At 39.9% G+C, this 23,518-nt stretch overlaps 1 protein-coding gene across 4 annotated transcripts in view; it reads left to right on the plus strand.

The window, feature by feature from the left end:
- The window catches only part of AHCYL2 (adenosylhomocysteinase like 2), a 173,039-nt gene that overhangs the window by 143,521 nt on the left and 6,000 nt on the right, over positions 1-23,518 (plus strand). For all 4 annotated transcript variants that reach the window (XM_079931257.1, XM_079931260.1, XM_079931258.1 and 1 more), the window contains 5 exons: positions 3,529-3,592; positions 4,075-4,163; positions 6,799-6,869; positions 15,225-15,319; positions 22,802-22,900. In XM_079931257.1, coding sequence (XP_079787383.1) covers positions 3,529-3,592; positions 4,075-4,163; positions 6,799-6,869; positions 15,225-15,319; positions 22,802-22,900 — 418 coding nt within the window. The remainder of the gene's footprint in view (positions 1-3,528; positions 3,593-4,074; positions 4,164-6,798; positions 6,870-15,224; positions 15,320-22,801; positions 22,901-23,518) is intronic.

Consider the following 23,518-nt stretch of genomic DNA (forward strand, 5'->3'; position numbering starts at 1 on the left):
GTCACCCTATCAGGCCTGGGAGTCAGTAACTAAAGTCATTATAAATAGGTAAATATCTTTGATGGTTTAGGAAAAGGTTCCTGGTATTTCTCTTCCAGGTTATGTTGTCAGTTCTTAAGCACCAACTATCATACAATTCTCTGGCCATCTGGAAAGTTGTGGTGGGCACAGGGTTATTTCCCAGTGGCATTTGTAGTTTTTCAAATCTGTAAGGACTGCAAGTCTGACAAAATCTACTTAGATATAATACACCAAAAATTGTGTTCTTCCAGTGCCCAGTTTCTGTTTCTACACTTGTGTCCTGAAATTCCTTCATTCTTGCTGGGAAGACTCAGTAATTCCCTATGTGAAACCATTAAGTTGGTTTAGAATATTGCCAAGCCAAATGGCTTCCGTCATGTATTAGTTCATGGAAAAGTGAAGAAAGGGCCTGTGGGCCACATTACTAGTCTGAACCCCAGGCAATTTGCAACACCACAGGCACTGGAGCAAGAAGGACTTTGGTTTAACAATTGGCTCTATCATTTATTAACTCTAAGACCTCAGACTAGTTATTTAACCTCTCTGTGCCTATTTCCTCATCTGTAAAATGGTGACAGTAAGACCTATCTCATAGAGTTATTGTGAGGATTAAATGAGATAAGGTATGAATCCTGGGGATCAATGTTAGTTCCCTTGCCCTTCTTTCTAGAACCCTATATAGTAAGTTTAGGATTGAGTTAGATCTTATAAGAAGACTTTTACTTTGAAATCTTTTTTTGTGTGTGTGGGCTGGAGGGGGGTGTTCAATGCAAATTCAAACTATTTTTAATTATTACTCCTATAGATTCAGTAGTATTATCAGATAGATTGGACATTTGAGTGAATCCTTACTCTATCAGTCTGTTTACAGACTGTCCCTAGTTCTGTCCACATATAACTGTTACTGTGATGCACAGCTTTGCACCTGATAATAATGATTTGGATATATACTCATAAAAATATTTACTCATCCACAACTGTTTCTCATAGATTTTTCAACTCCCAAATCTATGAGCCTAAAATCTGCCTATATTTAGTAAAAGATGCATGAAGGTACCTCTACTAGCTCATAAACATGGACAGAGTCCCTCCTAAGCAGTGTTTACCCTGTGGATAAGAAAGATACTTTAACATCAGAAATGTATGAAAGTGAAAGTAAGATGGAAGCAGTGGAGCTGGAGTTAAAGTTAATAAAGAAATAGGAAAACATCACCCATCTACTGGAAACCTGAGTAGTAGTAAGAGCTTGTTGGCATCTTCAGATGGTGAAAAACTTTCCAACTGGGTCATGGGCAGTTGCTCCTCTCAGAGGAATTGAGATGTGACTGGGTGCATTCAGGGTGGTATGGCCGTAGACTCAGAGGAGTTGAGAGTAGGAGAAGTTAAAGAAGCGGCAAAGTATGCTCCAGGGAAGGCTGCAAAATAGAGAGTCCATATGAGGAAAGGATTAGGGATTGAGCTTCTGTAGCTCTGAGCTGGTTGCACACTGCACCATAAGCTATGAGGGAATGGCCCCACTCAGTCCTAGAGGACACTTCTGTAATTGATCTGCAATGCCAAAAAGCAAGGCAGGTGCAGCCTTATGGAGACTGAGGAAGGAAGACTTGGTAGGAAGAAAAAGGATATCCCAGATAGGATTTTTAGATCATAAAACAGACCGTATTTCAGGAACTCTTCTAGAGAGTTCTGGGGCTAGAAGAATTAGAGAGAAGTCAGAGACTTGGCATGACTCTTATACACCGCCAGACAGCTTACCCTCACATCCCCAAAAGTCCTTTCTTGATGGAGGTCTTTTCTATCCTTTATCCTTGAACCTTGAGGCAGATCTGGGTCCCTCAGATCACAAGGAAATCACTGCCTAACTGGAATCCACCCTGGTCTGTCAGCCTATCATTTGCAGAGTAGTGGTGTTGATGAAGTTTCCCTTCCACCACACAGTCATTTGTAGTCACAAAGAGAGAGTCATCTTCCTTTGGGAAGAGAGTCAGAAAGGCTTGTGGGTAGTCAAAGCAAAGGAGGCTCAGAAATATGATTATTGATTTCCTTGCTGTGCTGAGCCAGTCAAGGACCATTCTAAGCCATGGCTTTTGAGTATGGTGGTAGCCCAGCCAGACTTACCCTCTTCACTCAACAGAAACTGCCTCTGCACTTAATTGATATTTATTGAGTTTCATTGGAGTTCATGAGTTATACCAGTTCCTAGTGAGTGGAGTCGTCAAATCATTAAAAAGATAGGATTTCTACTTTGCCTTTGGGGCATTTATAGACTTTTCAACAGGAGAGGTTAACAGATGAGTAGAAAGACCTACAAATATTTGTCGGAACCATCTGTCTCAGAATGGCAGGTTTTAGTTGAAGTTTCTTCTGCCTAGCCAGGGCTTCCTAGAGAAGGGAGACCAACTGACCCTACAGAGAAACCAGAAACTGCTCCTACAACTTCTTCCAAGAGACCCTGAAAACAGTAAGGACCTTTATTCTAGCTTCATAGAGAATCAGAGACAAAGAGGTAGAACATGTCTGAGCAGGACTCAGCCCAGAAAACTCACTACCTCATGTAGTCAGTGTTGGTGTGTTTCAAGGCTCTTCTCCACCTTGTTGCCCATTACCCTCCCTGGTGAATTAATGTGGGACCTATTGGTGATTTTTTTTGTGTGTGGTACACGGGCCTCTCACTGTTGTGGCCTCTCCCGTTGCGGAGCACAGGCTCCAGACGCGCAGGCTCAGCGGCCATGGCTCATGGGCCCAGCTGCTCCACGGCATGTGGGATCTTCCCAGACCAGGGCATGAACCCGAGTCCCCCGCATCGGCAGGCGGACTCTCAACCACTAGCGCCACCAAGGAAGCCCACCTATTGGCGATTTTGATACTACTAAGTGTAGGACTCATTTATCAGCATTATATTTTATGTGTCTAATTCAATAAGCTACAACGTTCACATTAAACCAGAGCTTTGTCACCTCTTAAATAAAAATTACATTTATATTTAAAAGTTACTTTGTGGTCTATAGCTTCTTCCCTTCTGTACCACTCCCAAAACAAGGGGAACAAAAAGAAAAAAGGCCTCACATAGAGATGGAATTGATTGGATAGCATGGATAAGAAAATACATATTTTGGCCTTCCCTGGTGGCGCAGGGGACACGGGTTTGTGTCCCGGTCCGGGAAGATCCCACATGCCACAGAGCAGCTGGGCCCGTGAGCCATGGCCGCTGAGCCCGCGCGTCTGGAGCCTGTGCTCCGCAACGGGAGAGGCCACAACAGTGAGAGGCCCGTGTACCGCAAAAAAAAAAAAAAGGAAAAGAAAATACATATTTTATTGAACTTTTCTTTCTAGTCATTAAGTAGTTTCTCTAGGATAGAAACCAGGCTTGCTTTCAACATTTAAAAAAAAAAAACAAAACGCCAAACCAAAAAAAAACAAAACCCAAACATGAAAACAAAGGGGTTCAATCTAATCTCAAGCAAGAAACAAGAGATTTTTCTGATTTAATTTTTTTTTCCCCCATAGACTTAAAAGAACAACAGACATGATGTTTGGTGGGAAGCAGGTGGTAGTCTGTGGCTATGGAGAGGTAAGGTTTAACCTTTCAATTATTAGGTGTTTAAAATGTATTTTGCTGAAATATACTAGAAATTTTCACTTGTATGGACATAAAAGTACATTCATTTACCACTTTAAGTGGGACAAAAGTAACTTCAGAGGCCCTCTGGTTAAAGTACAATCTTTCTTTTTCCCATTGCATTTTTGCTATTTTTTCTTTAAGTTGATTTTCTGACTGTTCCACTGCACTGTTTGTGATGTTCTTTTAGCTTGTGTTTTGATTATAAATCGTGAGTGTGGGTGTTCTTATGCACATGCATGTGCTAAGCAGGGTTTAGGAGTTTGTTTATGAACTGCATTCATTTTATTTTTTTTTCTGATTTTTCCGTAAGCGTAAATCTATTCAGTGAAATTCCTTTTGGTGGCGGAAACGGGGGTACACTTTACCAGAAGCTTTGAGAAACTGTTTTCTTTGTGACTTTCCTTATTACGTGTACTTTCTGCTCTCATCAGGTGGGGAAGGGGTGCTGTGCTGCCTTAAAAGCTATGGGCTCCATTGTGTATGTAACTGAGATTGACCCCATCTGTGCTCTTCAAGCCTGGTAAGCATGCAAAAGGAGATTTGCTTTTTCCTCTCACCACTGTCTAACGTATTATCTTCTAACTGCCTCCAAAGAATGGCCTAGTTAATGCCACATTTCATCTTAGAGGGGCCTAGATCCTGAGAAGCTGCCCAGATCCTGAGAGGCTGCTATTAACTGTAAGCACCTGTCTTTCAAAGATCTAGGAGCTCTGCTCTGAGAGAGCAGAGGCTGGCAGAAGCTACAGTTTAGAACTCCTGTGGAAATAGTAACAGGGGACGCCTTGAACCAGAGAGCAAGTAGCCCCTTATCAGCTTCACATGCCATCCTTCTCCCTTTGAAAACAATGATCAAAAAAGAAATAGGCTGGCATCAGATCCTTTCTGAAGTGATGCAATGAAAAGAGCGCTTCTGCCACATTCCTCCCCAAAATACATAACCTAATGTAATCAGGAGGAAATATCAGACAAATCTAAATGAAGGATAAACTCTACTAACTCTTACTGAAGGGTATATAGGAGTTGTTTGTACTATTCCTAAGTATGAAATGATTCCAAAATTAGAAGTTTAAAAAAAAAAATAGTTCCTTTCCCATCTAAAAATGTGGGTAATCTTATCTACTTCAATTGTGAAAGTTCAGAAAATAATGATATAATTATTATACATTATATAATAAATATATAATTATGTAAAGTATAGAGGTGCTGTCACATAATAAATGCCTCACTAAGTGGTAGCTATTATTAAAATTGTCTCTTGCCACCCTCAGCAGGATAAAATACCACTGTCCCTGAAAACTACTGCAAAGTCCCCATGCCTGTAGCCTTGAATAACCCATCCAATCTTTACCATTAACCCTCCAGAGGAAGGCACCCAGCATAGATGAGGCATGGCATAAAGATGTTTCCATAACCATTTTCCTCTGTCCTACCACTCCCCACACACCGTAGCCATCAACACACAGTTTTCCCCAACAGAGTTGTTGGCTTTGCCTGAGTCAGGGCTCCAGCACACGAAGGGAACTATCACCATTCTAGCACTTTTTCAGGGTTCATTAGAGAAACCTGAATGTGTTTTAATATTGACTGAGGCACTGACTGAAACTATCTTATAGACATGAACTGATCACTTATTCTGTGTTAGGTACTGTGCTCTGTGCTGAGGATGAAAGATGAGTAGATGAATGAGACAAGGTCCCTGCTTTTAGAAGCACACAGACAAATAACCTCTGTGCAGTGTAGTAAGTGCTGTGATAGAGATAAACAGCACATGCTTCTGTAGGAGCACAAAGGAGGGATATCTAACTAAAGAGCAGGGCGGTGAGGGTAGAAAGAGGTGTCAATGGAGCTGAGTCTTAAAACTTATTTAAGTGACTTCTTAGTTTGGAAGTATGTTCCAGGTACAGGCAACATATGCAAGGTCACCTAGGAAGGAGAGAGCACGGCATGTTTATATTAAAGAAGCTGGAAGTGTTTTAATGGAGCTGCCCGATAGGATAAATTTGGGGGAGTGGTAATACCTGAGTAGGAATCATATGTCAGTATAATCATATATCAACATAAGTATTTGGGTCTTATCCTGATACCAGACAATGTCACCAAAGTATTTTAAGCAAGGAAGTGACATGAGCCAGATGGCATTTCAGGAAATCACTCTGCAAAATGAATTAGAGAGACATAAACCTAGAGGCGATGAGATGGGGCCAGGGGCTACTACCGCAAGAAATAATAAGACCTGAACATCAGGCCTGCACGTATAGAAAAGAGGGGATAGATTAAGAATTAAGATTTTAAGGAATTAAGGAAAAAGACTCAACCAGATGTGGTGACAATTTTAATTAGGGAGAGGCAGTAGGCTAGGACGTTCTAGTTTATTTGACTCGTAGAGCTGGGTGAACAGTAATGCTGTTGATTAAGATAGAAAATATAGAAGAAGAGAAACAGAATTGGTGGTGTGGGTAAGATAATGAGTCTATTTTCAAGCACAATAAGTTTGAGGTCCTTGTGGGACATGAGGAGGAGCTATCCAGTAGATAATTTGATCTATGGCTCTGAAGCTTTGGATGTTAATGTGCAAATCAGCCACCTGTGAGGCATCATTTGTAGCCAAGGGAAAGGAATGGATAAGTGCCGAAAGAATAGAGAAAAGAATACCCTACAGAGTACCAACATTTAAAGATTGAGTGAGATCGAGAAGGAGCAATCAAAAAGTGAGAAAACAGTATCATGGACTCCAAGAGTATAGAGCCTTAAGAATGCAAATAATGTTTAATGTAGCAGAGGATATCAAGTAATATTAGAGTCTAAGAAAAAAATTGTTTTTGGCATTCAGGAGATCACTGATTATCTTGGGGAGAGCAATTTCAATGGGGTAGTAGGTTCAGGTAAAATGGCTTTCTAGAAACTTGATTGGGGTTTCATGGTTAACCCTGCCTCCCTATTATCAGGAAGAATTAGGTCCCAGTGATAGAAAGAACCTTTTATTTCTGTCCTGTATGAACTAAGGAAAGAGTTTGAATTTTTCACTAAGAATAGTCCAGCTGTACCAAAAAGTGATGTAGGTACCAAAGCAACTTGGGTAATAGCTTTTGAGGTTGTGTAGCAGAAGGCTCCCCAGCTGCTTTTTTAGGTTAATTGATCGTGCTTTATTTCTACAGTATGGATGGATTTCGACTGGTGAAATTAAATGAGGTCATCCGACAAGTGGATATTGTTATTACCTGTACAGGTATGATTATGACATATAAAATGGGGTGGCACTTGGGAACACTTTCATGGAACAAGTGAAAAATGACTAGAAATGTTCTGAACAAAACCAAACTCTAAAAGCCAGAGATAGTAGTCCACAAAACCAATCTTCCACATTCTTCCTACCTCTTTAGAACTCTGACCAAAAGTATACCATTAGGTCATCCCTAGAGGAAAGTTTCTCTCTAGTCTTTTTAACTGTTCCATATCTCCATTCATCCTCAGCTACCTAGGAGATGGCTACCAGTGAGTTTTATTTGGGAAGCTAGATCTTAAATTTGTACAGTTTTGAAAATTTTACTTCCAAAAGTGATGTGTATTTCTCTCTAGTCTCTGTAATTAAAGCAAGCCTAGAGCAAAATTCTTCCTAGTTAGAGAAAGTGGAAAAGGTAGTTGTGTTAATTCCCAAAGATGTAGATTTTGAGTTTTAGAGAGGAATATGCAGATATGTCTACCTTCCTTGGACTGAGATATTTTATCTTTATGTTAGAACCATAAGCCATTGGAATATTGGGTTTATTTTATAATTCTATTTTAAAGGAGGAAAATCAGAATATTTAAGAATAAAACTATTATTTGTAGTCTCAGGGAGAGCTGGGGGCAAAGAAGAACCATAAGAAATTGTTCTTAGGGCTTCCCTGGTGGCACAGTGGTTAAGAATTTGCCTGCCAATGCAAGGGACGTGGGTTCGATCCCTGGTCCGGGAAGATCCCACATGCCATGGAGCAACTAACCCCGTGCGCCACAACTACTGAGCCTGCGCTCTAGGGCCCACGAGCCACAACTGTTGAGCCCGTGTGCCACAGCTACTGAAGCCTGTGTGCCCTAGAGCCTGTGCTCTGCAACAAAAGAAGCCACCGCAATGAGAAGCCCGCACGCCACAACGAGGAGTAGCCCCTGCTTGCCGCAACTAGAGAAAGCCTGCCCACAGCAACGAAGACCCAACACAGCCAAAAATAAATAAATAAATTTATTTTTAAAAAAAGAAAAAAGAAACTGTTCTTTTTCACATCAATCCTTCGATCTCTTTTTTTGTAAGTACCTTTACTGAGATATAATTCACTTACCATATACATTTTACCCATTTTAAGTGTATAATTCAATGTTTTCTAGCAAATTCACAAGGTTATACAACCAAGACAATCTAATTTTTTTATTGAGATGTAATTTACATACTGTAAAAGTCACTCTTTTAAAGTATACAGTTCATACAGTTCTGCAGCCTGTGGAAGGAAAACCACATTCACAGAAAGACAGACAAAATGAAAAGGCAGAGGACTTTCTACCAGATGAAGGAACAAGGTAAAACCCCAGAAAAACAACTAAATGAAATGGAGATAGGCAACCTTCCGGAAAAAGAATTCAGAATAATGATAATGAAGATGATGAAGAAGATCCAGATGATCCAGTGAAGATGACCTCAGAAAAAGAATGGAGGCAAAGATCGAGAAGATGCAAGAAATGTTTAACAAAGACCTAGAAGAATTAAAGAACAAACACCTAGCAGAATTAAAGAACAAACAAACAGAGATGAACAATACAATAACTGAAATGAAAAATACACTAGAAGGAATCAATAGCAGAATAACTGAGGCAGAAGAACAGATAAGTGACCTGGAAGACAGAATGGTGGAATTCACTGCCATGGAAGAGAATAAAGAAAAAAGAATGAAAAGAAATGAAGACAGCCTAAGAGACCTTTGGGACAACATTAAACACAACAACATTCGCATTATAGGGGTTCCAGAAGGAGAAGAGAGAAAGGACCCAAGAAAATATTTGAAGAGATTATAGTCGAAAACTTCCCTAACATGGGAAAGGAAATAGCCACCCAAGTCCAGGAAGCACAGAGAGTCCCAGGCAGGATAAACCCAAGGAGAAACATGCCGAGACACATAGTACTCAAATTGACAAAAATTAAAGACAAAGAAAAATTATTGAAAGGGAAAAACGAAAAATAACATACAAGGGAACTCCCATAAGGTTAACAGCGATCTCTCAGCAGAAACTCTACAAGCCAGAAGGGAGTGGCATGATATATTTAAAGTGATGAAAGGGAAGAATCTACAACCAAGATTACTCTACCCAGCAAGGATCTCATTCAGATTCAACATAGAAATCAAAAGCTTTACAGACAGGCAAAAGGTAAGAGAATTCAGCACCACCAAACCAGCTCTACAACGAATGCTGAAGGAACTTCTCTAAGTGGGAAACACAAGAGAAGAAAAGGGCCTACAAAAACAAATCCATAACAATTTAGAAAACAGTAATAGGAACATGCAAATCAATAATTACCTTAAACGTGAATGGATTAAATGCTTCAACCAAAAGACACAGGCTTGCTGAATGGATACAAAAACAAGACCCATATATATGCTGTCTACAAGAGACCCACTTCAGACCTAGGGACACATACAGACTGAAAGTGAGGGATTGGAAAAAGATATTCCTTGCAAATGGAAATCAAAAGAAAGCTGGGGGCTTCCCTGATGGCGCAGTGGTTGAGAGTCTGCCTGCCGTTGCAGGGGACACAGGTTCGTGCCCCAGTGCGGGAGGATCCCACAGGCCTCAGAGCAGCTGGGCCCGTGAGCCATGGCCGCTGAGCCTGTGCGTCCAGAGCCTGTGCTCCACAATGGGAGAGGACACAACAGTCAGAGGCCCGTGTACCAAAAAAAAAAAAAAGAAAGAAAGCTGGAGTAGCAATGCTCTTATCAGATAAAATAGACTTTTAAAATAAAGACTGTTACAAGAGACAGGGAAGGACACAACATAATGATCAAGGGATCAATCCAAGAAGAAGATATAACAATTATATATGCACCCAACATAGGAGCACCTCAGTACATAAGGCAACTGCTAACAGCTTTAAAAGAGGAAATCGACAGTAACACAATAATAATGGGGGACTTTAACACCTCACTTACACCAATGGACAGATCATCCAAACAGAAAATTAATAAGGAAACACAAGCTTTAAATAACACAATAGACCAGCTAGATTTAATTGATATTTATAGGACATTCCATCCGAAAACAGCAGATTACACTTTCTTCTCAAGTGTGCATGGAACATTCTCCAGAATAGATCACATCCTGGGTCACAAATCAAGCCTCAGTAAACTTAAGAAAATTGAAATCATTTCAAGCATCTTTTCTGACCACAACACTATGAGATTAGAAATCAGTTACAGGGGAAAAAATGTAAAGAACACAAACACATGGAGGCTAAACAATATGTTACTAAATAACCAAGAGATCACTTAAGAAATCAAAGAGGAAATCAAAAAATACCTAGAGACAAATGACAATGAAAACATGACAATCCAAAACCTATGGGATGCAGCAAAAGCAGTTCTAAGAGGGAAATTTATAACAATACAAGCCTACCTCAAGAAACAAGAAAAATCTCAAATAAACAATGTAAGTTACACCTAAAGGAACTAGGGAAAGAAGAAGAAACAAAACCCAAAGTTAGTAGAAGAAATCATAAAGATCAGAGCAGAAATAAATGAAATAGAATCAAAGAAAACAATAGCAAAGATCAATAAAACTAAAAGCTGGTTCTTTGAGAAGATAAACAAAATTGATAAACCATTAGCCAGACTCATCAAGAAAAAGAGGGAGAGGACTCAAATCAATAAAATTAGAAATGAAAAAGAAGTTACAACAGACACCTCAGAAATACAAAGCATCCTAAGAGACTACTACAAGCAACTCTATGCCAATAAAATGGACAACTTGGAAGAAATGGACAAATTCTTAGAAAGGTATAACCTTCCGAGACTGAACCAGGAAGAAATAGAAAATATGAACAGACCAATCACAAGTAATGAAATTGAAACTGTGATTAAAAATCTTCCAACAAACAAAAGTCCAGGACCAGATGGCTTCACAGGTGAATTCTATCAAACATTTAGAGAAGAGCTAACACCCATCCTTCTCAAACTCTTCCAAAAATTGCGGAGGAAGGAATACTCCCAAACTCATTCTATGAGGCCACCGTCACCCTGATACCAAAACCAGACAAAGATACCACAAAAAAAGAAAATTACAGACCAATATCACTGATGAATATAGATGCAAAAATCCTCAACAAAATACTAGCAAACAGAATCCAACAACACATTAAAAGGGTCATACACCATGATCAAGTGGGATTTATCCCAGGGATGCAAGGGTTCTTCAATATATGCAAATCAATCAATGTGATACACCATATTAACAAACTGAAGAATAAAAACCATATGATCATTTCAATAGATGCAGAAAAAGCTTTTGACAAAATTCAACACCCATTTATGATAAAAATTCTCCGGAAAGTGGGCATAGAGGGAACCTACCTCAACATAATAAAGGCCATATACGACAAACCCACAGCAAACAACATTCTCAATGGTGAAAAACTGAAAGCATTTTCTCTAAGATCAGGAACAAGACGAGGATGTCCACTCTCACCACTATTATTCAACATAGTTTTGGAAGTCCTAGCCACGGCAATCAGAGAAGAAAAAGAAATGAAAGGAATACAAATTGGAAAAGAAGAAGTAAAACTGTCACTGTTTGCAGATGACATGATACTATACATAGAGAATCCTAAAGATGCCACCAGAAATCTACTAGAGCTAATCAATGAATTTGGTAAAGTTGCGGGATACAAAATTAATGCACAGAAATCTCTTGCATTCCTATACACTAACGACGAAAGATCAGAAAGACAAATTAAGGAAACAATCCCATTCACCACTGCAACAAAAAGAATAAAATACCTAGGAATAAACCTACCTAAGGAGGTAAAAGACCTGCACTCAGAAAACTATAAGACACTCATGAAAGAAATCAAAGATGACACAAACAGATGGAGAGATATACCATGTTCTTGGATTGGTAGAATCAAAATTGTGTAAATGACCACACTACCCAAAGCAATCTACAGATTCAATGCAATCCCTATCAAATTACCAGTGGCATTTTTTACAGAACCAGAACAAAAAATCTTAAAATTTGTATGGAGACACAAAAGACCCCGAATAGCCAAAGCAGTCTTGAGGGAAAGAAATGGAGCTGGAGGAATCAGACTCCCTGACTTCAGACTATACTACAAAGCTACAGTAATCAAGACAATATGGTAAAAACAGAAAATAGAAAAACAGAAATATAGATCAACGGAACAGGATAGAAAGCCCAGAGATAAACCCATGCACCTATGGTCAACTAATCTTTGACAAAGGAGGCAAGGATATACAATGGAAGAAAAGACAGTCTCTTCAATAAGTGGTGTTGGGAAAACTGGACAGCTACATGTAAAAGAATGAAATTAGAACACTCCCAACACCATACACAAAAATAAGCTCAAAATGGATCAGAGACCTAAATGTAAGACTGGACACTATAAAACTCTTAGAGGAAAACATAGGAAGAACACCCTTTGACATAAGTCACAGCAAGATCTTTTTTGATCCACCTCCTAGAGTAATGGAAATAAAATCAAAAATAAGCAAATGGGACCTAATGAAACTTAAAATCTTTTGCAGGGCTTCCCTGGTGGCGCAGTGGTTGAGAGTCCGCCTGCCGATGCAGGGGACGCGGGTTTGTGCCCCGGTCCGGGAAGATCCCACATGCCGCGGAGCGGCTGGGCCCGTGAGCCACGGCCGCTGAGCCTGCGCGTCCGGAGCCTGTGCTCCGCAACGGGAGAGGCCACAACACTCAGAGGCCCGCGTACCACAAAAAAAAAAAAAAAAATCTTTTGCAAAGCAAAGGAAACTAAAACAAGACAAAAAGACAACCCTGAGAATGGGAGAAGATATTTGCAAACGATTCAACAGACAAAGGATTAATCTTCAAAATATATAAACAGCTTATGCAGCTCAATATTAAAAAAACAAACAACCCTGGGCTTCCCTAGTGGCGCAGTGGTTGAGAGTCCGCCTGCCGATGCAGGGGACACGGGTTCGTGCCCCGGTCCGGGAAGATCCCACATGCCGCTGAGTGGCTAGGCCTGTGAGCTATGGCCGCTGAGCCTGCGCGTCCGGAGCCTGTGCTCCGCAACAGGAAAGGCCACAACAGTGAGAGGCCCACATAACACACACAAAAAAAAAACCCAATCAAAAAATGGGCAGAAGACCTAAATAGACATTTCTCCAAAGAAGACATACAGATAGCCAAGAAGCACACGAAAAGCTGCTCAACATCACTAATTATTAGAGAAATGCAAATCAAAACTACAGTGAGGTATCACCTCACACCAGTTAGAATGGGCATCATCAGAAAATCTACAAACAACAAATGCTGGAGAGCGTGTGGAGAAAAGGGAACCCTCTTGCACTGTGGGTGGGAATGTAAATTGATACAGCCACTATGGAGAACAGTATGGAGGTTCCTTAAAAAACTAAAAATAGAATTACCATATGACCCAGCAATCCCACTCCTGGGCATATACCCAGAGAAAACTATAATTTAAAAAGGCACATGCACCCCAATGTTCATTGCAGCACTATTTACAATAGCCAGGTCATGGAAACAACGTAAATAGCTATCGACAGACGAATGGATAAAAAAGTTGTGGTACATATATACAATGGAATATTACTCAGCCATAATAAGGAATGAAATTGAGTCATTTATTGAGACGTGGATGGATCTAGAGAGTGTCATACAGAGTGAAGTAAGTCAGAAAGAGAAAAACAAATATCGTATATTAATGCATGTATGTGGAACCTAGAAAAATGGTACAGATGAACCAGTTTGCAAGGCAGAAACAGAGACACAGATGTAGAGAACAAACGTATGGACACCAAGGGAGGAAAGTGGTGGGGGGTGGGGGGATGGTGGTGGTGTAATGAATTGGGAGATTGGGATTGACATATATACACTAATATATATAGATAACTAATAAGAACCTGCTGTATAAAAAAATAAAATAAAATTCAAAAAAATAAAAACAAAAAAGTATACAGTTCAGGGACTTCCCTGGTGGTCCAGTGGTTAACACTTCACTTTCCAATGCAGAAGGGACAGGTTCGATCCCTGGTTGGGGAAGCTAAGATCCCACATGCCTTGGGGCCAAAAAAAAGAGGATAAAACAGAAGCAATATTGTAACAAATTCAATAAAGACTTTAAAAATGGTCCACATCAAAAAAAATCTTTGTAAAATAAAGCATACAGTTCAGTGATTTTTACTAAAGTTGTACAACATCCCGTTATCAAATTCCAGAACATTTTCATCATCCCCAAAATAAATCTTATACCATTAGCACTCACTCTTTTTTCTACCCTTCAGTTTTCTGCAGCCCTAGGCTACCATTAAATTCTCTGTCTCTATAGGTTTGCCTATTTCAGATATTTCATATAAACAGAATCATACAATATGTGGTCTTTTGTGACTTTTTTTACCTAGCATAATATTTTCAGGGTTCATGTATGTTGTAGTGTGTATCAGTATTTCATTCCTTTTGATTGCTGAATAATATTCCATTTTAAGGTTATATCACATTTCAGTGATATCCATTCATCAGTTGATAGACACTTGGGTTGTTTTTACTTTTTGGCTATTATGAATAATGCTGCTATGAACATTGTGTACAAGTTTTTCTGTGGACATGTCTTCAGTTCTCTTGGGTATATACCTATAAGTGGAATTGCTGGATCATATGATAACTACTTTTAACATTTTGAGAAAATGCCAAACTTTTCCAAAGTAACTACATTATTTTACAATCCTGCCAACAATGTATGAGAATTGCAGTTTCTCCACATCCTTGTCAACACTTGTTATTGTCTGATTTTTGGATTATAGCTATCCTAGTATGTGTGAAATAGTGTGTCACTGTGGTTTTGATTTGCCTTTCCCTAATGACGTTGAGCATCTTTTCATGTGTGTTGGCACATCTTTTGTACATCTTCTTTTAAGAATGTCTATTCAGATCCTTTACTCATTTTTAAAATGAGCTGTCTTTTTATTATTGATTTGTAAGAGTTCTTTATAAATTTTATTATTGAGTTGTAAGAATTTTTATCAGATTTATGATTTACAGTTATTTTGTCCCATTGTGTAGGTTGTCTGTTCACTTTCTTAGTGGTATCATTTGAAGCACAAAAGTTTTTAATTTCAGTGTAGTCCAGTTTATTTTTTCTTTGGTTGCTTGTGCTTTAGGTGTTATCTAAGAAACCATTGCCTAACCCAGGTCACAAAGATTTATTCCTATGCTTTGCTATGAGTTTTATAGTTTTAGCTCTCATATTTAGGTCTCTGATCCATTTTAAGTTAAGTTTACATGTGGTGTGAGGAAGAGGTCCAACTTCATTCCTTTTCATGTGGCTATCTCTTCTGTTTTTAAGGTAACAAGAATGTAGTAACCAGAGAGCACTTAGACCGTATGAAGAATAGCTGCATCGTTTGTAACATGGGACATTCCAACACGGAGATTGACGTGGTAAGTTCAAGTGACTCATCATTGGGTTTTGTTTTTTTTTTTCTCTCTCCTTCCCAAGAAACATAAACTAGAAGAAGAAAGAGCAGGGTCACCAGCCATCGTAAACATGACTGTACTGGTAGAGCTGTTCATAGTCTGTTCACTCACTAGCCTTATGGCTTGTGCGTATGGATTCTACAAAGCTTCTTTATCTCAACTTAATCATTTCAAATGATTGGTTTTTTTCCACCTAAGCTTGATACCTACTTGTACTGTAAGCCATTTTATCTTTATGATTAGGATTAAGAGCTGGGTAAACTCAAAACTACAAAAAGGATACAATAAATGTGAGTCAGTATGCTAGTCAGTATTTTGGAGAGATTTGATTTTGCCATAAAGGTGAGATTAGTAGGTTGGTCCAGGGAAACAAGTCAAGGGAGGGAAATCTATGGGCTGGGATGAGAGCACTGCTTAAGATTGACTGTGTCTGTCAAATATGGTGGTTTCCCTTTTCTCTCCCTCTTTTATGGGGCTAGGTCTCCCCTTAACATATTTTCCAAACTGTAGTATTGGATCTATAGATGTCACAATCAATTCAGTAGCATGTGTTCCTCAAACCTGGAAAACCTATAGCTGTGGTTCTCTAGTTTTATTATAGTCACCTAAAATTTTCTGATCCAACAGAACATTTGATCCTACTAAGGTGCCCAAGTAATAGTTAATAGAAGTGTTATTTATTTCTTTTCAGACTTACCAAAGTATCTCTCAGTGTGACTTTCACTCTGGTTTTAAGTTTTTATGGCATTTTTCTGACACAACTGTATTTCTCTCTGAGTAAATGGCTCAAGCAAAGCATGCTTTCATCTCCACTGAGGGCTGCTCTGATTGAGCTTCAGCATTGCCAGGTAAGGATCAGTTGATATACTGAGAGCCTGTGGGATATCTATTTTAAATGGTTTCTCTTTTTAACTCTGTGCTCTATTCTTCTGTTATTAAAAATAGCTGGGAAAACAACCTACCAAAGCCTGTTTCTACCCTTGAGGTTTTGGAGTGGCATGGCTCCATTACTCTGTCTTACCATGATATTTTGCTTATAATGAGTAATTTATTTAGTTCGTGTTTTTGAGGGATTTTTTGTTGTTGCTGTTTTGAGGGGTTTTTTGTTTTTTTTTGTTTGGTTTGGTTTTTTGGTTAAGTTTCACTTTTGTGCCATACTGCCCGTTTACTAAATGGTCAAAGGTATCAATATTTCTAAAACTATCTAGCCTATGATTGTCCTTTTCTGGATTGATCTGCTTGTAGAGCCCCCAGATGGAAAAATCTTAAAGGGAAGTGGTTATGCTCTGAGCGCTGAAGTGAAATCTTCTGAGTAAGCGAACAGGGAAGGAATTTCCATTCTAAACCCTCAAGAAGCTCTAAAATAAAGATAATTTCAATGCAGTCATGTAATTTTTATATTTTTACTTTATCTCATTTCATCCTCTTGACCACCCCACAAGGCAGTATTCTTATTCCTGATTTTCAGTTGGGAAAATAAAAGCTTAAGTACATTGTTCAGTCATAGCCGTTGGTTCAAAAATGAAATTGAAGCACAAAATTCAGGTTTTTTGACTTCAAGTCCAGTTTTTTTGTTTTTGTTTTTCTGTATGTTTTTGTTTGTTTTTTTAGTTTTTTAGTTTGGTTTTTTGTTTTGTTTTTTGGCCGTGCTTCACAGTTTGCAGGATCTTAGTTCCCTGACCTGACCAGGGATTGAACCTGGGCTCAGGCTCAGGCAGTGAAATCGCCGAGTCCTAACACTGGACTACCAGGGAATTCCCTGTTTTTCTGTATGTTATACTATGATCTCCTCATGCTTTTTAGATTACTTTCAAATTGTGGTGGTAATCTCTTCTCCAAAGGCAGCCCAGATATAAGTAATCTCTCAGGATAAAGGCCAGGAGACTCTTTACCTTCAATCATAAATATTTATTGTGTGATTGCTATATGCCAGGTCCTGCTCTATATGCTTGGGATCAGTGCACAAAACAGGCAAAGATTCCTACCCTCATGGAACTTATATTTTATGAGAAAAAGGACAATAGACATAATAAGTAAAATTTATAGTATGTTAGAAGGTGAAAGCACCGTAGAAAAAAGAAAAAGCAGAGCATGGTAAGGGGAAATCAAGAGTGCTGGGTTGTAATTTTAGATAGAGGGATCAAGGTATAAGCCTCATTAATAAGGTGATGGTTGAGCATATCTGAAGGAATTAACCATGTTGACTTTCAGGTGAAGGACATTTCACGATGAGGGAACAGCCAGAGCTAATGCCCCAATGCGCGAGTTGCCTAGTCTGTTTGAGGATCAACAATGAGGCCAGTATGACTAGAGCAGAAGAGCATGGGGCGGCCTTCCCTGGTGGCGCAGTGGTTGAGAGTCCGCCTGCCAATGCAGGGGACACGGGTTCATGCCCCAGTCCGGGAAGATCCCACATGCCGCGGGGCGGCTAGGCCCGTGAGCCATGGCCGCTGAGCCTGCGCGTCCGGAGCCTGTGCTCCGCAATGGGAGAGGCCACAGCAGTGAGAGGCCCGCGTACTGCAAAAAAAAAAAAAAAAAAAAAAAAGCATGGGGCAGGGAAGAGTGGAAAATGAGGTCAGAGAGGTAATTAGCCACATCTTATAAGACCTCAGAGGCCATTGTAAGAGCTCCTGATTGTGTTCTGAGAGGAATATGGAGCCGCTGTAGGATTTATGCCTTCTGTTTTAAAAGGATGATTTTTTATTTTAGAAGTGTCACCCTGGCTGCTGCATTGAGACTAGACCTTTTGCAGGTATTGCTAGGTAGCCCCAGTATCTGCCACTGCCACTAGCCAAGAGCCATCTTTCAACTGTCTTCGTGCTCTTCTTAGCAGAAAGTATATGACTAAACTAAGTGATCCAGAAAGGGAGATGTTCAGAATGACTTTGGAAAAGCTTAATTATGCAACTTTCAATGTAGTGTCACAGAGCATGCAAAGTGAAATTTAAGGAAATAGCAAACTCAACTAAACATTGATTCCAGAATGTTCATTCACTACTTAGCAAATTTGTGTTGAGTACTCACTCTGCTCTGTGCTAAGTACTAATTGGCTGAAGAAATAACAGTGAACAATATGCCTGCTTTCCTGGAGCTTATATTCTACTGTGGGAAACAATTACTAAATAGACAGTTATGGACTTCCCTGGTGACACAGTTGTTAAGAATCTGCCTGCCAGGGCTTCCCTCGTGGTGCAGTGGTTGAGAGTCTGCCTGCCGATGCAGGGGACGCGGGTTCGGCCCCGGTCCGGGAAGATCCCACATGCCTGCGGAGCGGCTGGGCGTGTGAGCCATGGCCGCTGAGCCTGCGCGTCCGGAGCCTGTGCTCTGCAATGGGAGAGCCACAGCAGTGAGAGGCCCGTGTACCGCAAAAAAAAAAAAAAAAAAAAAAAGAATCTGCCTGCCAATGCAGGGGACATGGGTTCAAGCCCTGGTCTGGGAGGATCCCACATGCCACGGAGCAACTAAGCCCGTGTGCCACAACTACTGAGCCTGCACTCTAGAGCCCACGAGCCACAACTACTGAGCCCTTGCGCCACAACTGCTGAAGCCCATGCGCCTAGAGCCCGTGCCCTGCAACAAGAGAAGCCACCACAATGAGAAGCCCGCACACCGCAATGAAGAGTAGCCCCCACTCGCTGCAACTAGAGAAAGCCTGCGCGCAGCAACGAAGACCCAACACAGCCAAAAAAAAAATAGACAGTTATTTTCAGTTAGTGCCTAATACTGAAGTAAAACAGAAAGATGAGGACATTGAGGTTGCTATTTAATTAGGGTGATCAAAGAAGGTGTCTTTGAGGAGATAACATTTGAACAAAAACTTGAATGACCATTCTATTCAGAGAGAATGGTGAGTCAAGACCATGAGGTAGAAACATGCTTGATGTGTTTGAGGAACAGAAAAGGTGCCATTGTGGCAGGAACAGAATGGGCAAGGGGATGAGGATAAGAGGCAGCAAGGAGGTAGTGGGTTATGTACAGCTTCGTAGGCCATGGTATGGACTTTAGATTTTATTCTGCATACAGGTGAAGCCATTGGAAGGTTTTGAGTGGGTGACTGATGAAATCTGACATATGTTTTAAAAAATAACCTTGGCTGTTGTATGAAGAAAACACTTCTGGAGCTTGAGTGGTGATAGGGACGATAGCAAACTCTTTCAGTATTTCCAGCAATAGAAGGAGGTAGCTTGGATTAGATGGATAAACAATGGAGGTGATAAGAAGTGATATATTGTGAAGGTAGGACCAGTGGGCTTTGCTACATGGATTGGATGCAGAGTGTGATAAAAAGAGATGAATCACTGTAAGTTAACTCAGCAAAACTGGGAAGGAAAATGACTTGGTAAATTTTTATCCCGAGTTTTTAGTGATCAAAAATGTAAGGATCTTTTTTTGTGGAGGAATTTACAGTTTACCTAACCTTGAGATGTTGACTGCTGCATTTTAAGGAAGCAATTGCTCATGGAAAGAATTGGTCATTTAGAAAACTGCATTTTTTTCTGAAAAATAATACCATGAATACTTAGGGGACCTGTGATAGGGATGTGCTCTTAGCTGCCTTTTGTCCAAGTCTTTCTGTCACATACTTCCTTTCTCTTGAAAAGAAACCTGCTTACCCGTATATATCACATAGACAGCCTGTGTGACTGTAAGCTTCACAGTTCAGGTGGTTAAACCATTATGTGCACATGCTTTAAAAGTTTTTGCCAGCCTGGGCTACACTGGTGGCGCAGTGGTTAAGAATCCACCTGCCAATGCAGGGGACATGGGTTCGAGCCCGGGTCCGGGAAGATCCCACATGCCGCGGAGTGGCTAAGCCTGTGCGCCACAACTACTGAGCCTGCGCGCCTAGAGCCCGTGCTCCACAACAAGAGAAGCCACTGCATTGAGAAGCCCGCGCACCGCAACGAAGAGTAGACCCCGCTCGCTAGAGGAAGCTAGAGGAAGCCTGAGTGCAGCAACTCAGGAAGCCTGAGTGCAGCAACAAAGACCCAATGCAGCCAAAAGTAATAAATAAATAAAGTAAATAAATTTAAAAAAAAAAGTTTTTGCCAGCCAGAGAATTACAGCCTGAGACTTGCTACTGACTCCGTGCTTTGCAGGACTAGAACCACAGCTGTTCTTGGCTTTACAGTGGGACGTACACCTAGTTTGGGAAGGGAGTGGGCATAGGGGACCTTTTTCCTGGTAGATTGCTTAGTGATTATAAATCCACAGAAAAGACATTGGATGTCTTTAAGAGAAATTCTTGTAAAACTGTTCTAGCCATAGGAAACACTTCTCTCAAGGAGTGTAAATGCCAAATAGACTTTAATAGTTTATTGGAACTGCATGGGCAGTGCTGGGGATAACTTAACCAAGTTGCTCTTCAAACCCCATTTTAAACCCTCAGGTCTTTTGCTTGCATCATAGCCATCCCAGTGCTCTAATAAATTGCCTCTACTAAGCACTGATCATTTTTATGATGTTCCTAAGAAGTTCCCTTTCCTTGATTCCACCACATCTTTTTTCCCAGGGAATATTTCCTAAGACAAGAGACTCTTGTTATCATTGTGTCAGCTCTTTAGTTCCAGTCATCAAGATTGCTTGTCCAATGGAAGATTGGGAGTATGAAACATTAAGAACTTGAAATACTTAAAGTCCCATTATCTCAATAAAAAAATTACTAGTATTACCAAAGAGTATCTCTTGGCTCTACATGGTTATTGTCCTCCATGGTGATATTTCTAAAGGCTGAGGGATTTACTCTGTATATCCTTAACGTCCCCAAATGGCCTATTTGCTTAAATTCTTTTTAACTCTATTTATAGTATTTATTTATAAAATTTCTTTTTAAAATCTTAATTTTAAAGTAGTACTTCCTCAATTTAAAATTCAAGCAACATAAATACGTATAAAGTAAGAAGCAAAAAATTTACAAAATTGAGGTTACAGCATATTATTTCTGCAACTTGATTTTTTCACTTAATAATGTATGGTTTTCATGTTAACAAATACAGATCTACTAATTTCTTTTTTTTGAGAATTACATTATATTCCATTGTATGGAATTATCCTGATTTACTTAGCCATTCCCATGTTGATTTACATTTTTTGCTATTATAAATAATGTTGGGTTAAACATTCGTGGGCACTTATATTTCTGAACTTGAACAAGTATTTCTATAGGATAGAGCCCTAAAAGTGAATTTGATTGGTCAAAGATTAGGTACATATGAAATTTTGTTAGCTACTGCCAAATTGCCCTCTAGAAAGGTTGAACTAATTTATGAAACTTGACATCGGAAGAGATTTTATATTTCCCATCTACCTAATAAAGAAATGGTCCAGACCATTAATAAAGTCCTGAATATACTGAATCTAATTATAATTATATGTCTTTCTTTCCCACTAGATTAGTAAAGAAAAGAAGATACAGTCCCTGTCAATAAACAGCTCACAGTCTAGTAGAGGAGTCCACAGTCTTATCTATAATAGTGTTCTTTGCTATAATGCCTAGCATACAGTATGTACTCCAGTAAATGATTGTCATATAACGGAAGTGTTTCTCTTTATTTGTCTGATAACTACTATTTGGCAGAACTTCTCAATTTTACCAACTTGAGCCAATGGGTAGTCTTAGAGTACAGACTCCCTTTCTATTTTAGGCATTGCCTCTTGGAAGAAGGAAGTTGTTGCCTTAAGTCTAAACCCTGTGACTGTTATTTGATTACTGCTGTTAATAAACTTAACATTTCTTCTCTTCTCGGAATATACAATATACAGAAATGGAAGGAGGGTGAGCCATTGGGAGCTTTACTCTACCATTAAGCATTGCTCTAAAGGCTACCTCACATTTGCACTTAGGTCACAAAGCTTCTGTAACTTTAGGGTGAACCACCATCATTGAGAAGGTGGAACCTGGGATGTTGGGACATGAGAGCAGAACCTTGGGCCCCGGCATGCTATGTGTAGGACATTCATTCTTCTCTAACTAATCTCACTCAGCTCTGACCCTCCTGTTTTCTGTGTCTCTTCAGCACTTATGTATTCAGTTTGCACTGTATTAATTTGCACTTGTTTGCATGTTGCTTCATAAGTATTAAAGGCTTTTATCCCCTCACATATGTATTGTTTTGTGTCCCGAACTAAAGTATGAGCTTTTTGAAGGCAGAAACCATGTCTTTGGTTTCTTTTGTATTTCCCATAGCACCTTTTACTGTGCTCAGCAGAGAGTGGGCGCACAGTATATGTTGTGGAATGACATCCTGAGTGATCTCTCCCTGGCTGGGCCTAAGATTAAATTCCCTGAAATGGAACAGTCCTAACCAACCCAGGACAGGTATTCTCCATCTGGCATGTTGGTTGCTTCTTTCAACTTGCTATCTGAAATGGCTCCCTTCCACGTCTTTCCATCCAGAAGGTGGGACTTGGCATGGCTGATGGTGTGCTTGCTGTGTTGTGTTCCAGGCGAGTCTTCGGACACCAGAACTGACCTGGGAGCGAGTGAGATCCCAAGTTGACCATGTAATATGGCCTGATGGCAAGAGGATAGTGTTGCTGGCAGAGGTAAGACCTGAGGCGGGAGAAGTTCACCCCTGACAGGAGAGACTGCAGTACCCATGTCTCCTCCCCTTCATATTCTCTCATACTTTCAACTCCTCTTAAGAATAAGCTTAACTACTTTACCAATGGATTTTACATCTAATTGTGAAAGGTCTTTTCATTCAGCAATTAAGAAACTATTTTGGTTCCCCACTTTTCACCAATTATCCTGTCTCTCTGTCACTCTACAGGTTGAGTCAGACAATGGCTTATTACTGTGGAAGGAATTAATGGATAGAACCATTGCCACTTTGAGTGATGCTTATAAAGAGATAATGTCATTTGTGGGATGGTTTAATCAGGAAGCACAAAGTAGATATTTCTGACTGTAACTAAGATAATCTTAGGCAAACTCTGAGAAGGTCATGTCTTTGCTAATAGATTCCCTGTTTCTGAGTGTCCATTCCCCTAAACTGAGCCAGACGTGTAGTAGATACCCAGCTATGTATTGGTTGTATGGTTGATATTTCCCTTTCCTGGCTTCTTCTAGCTCAGCCTTACTCTTGACTTTCAGGCCACTTAGACTCCCATGTCAATGTTTGGCCACTTTTCCTTTCTTGACAGCTTCTCTTTCCTATCCTA

This window comes from Stenella coeruleoalba (assembly GCF_951394435.1).
Source record: "Stenella coeruleoalba genome assembly, chromosome: 9".
Taxonomy (NCBI): Eukaryota; Metazoa; Chordata; class Mammalia; order Artiodactyla; family Delphinidae; genus Stenella; species Stenella coeruleoalba.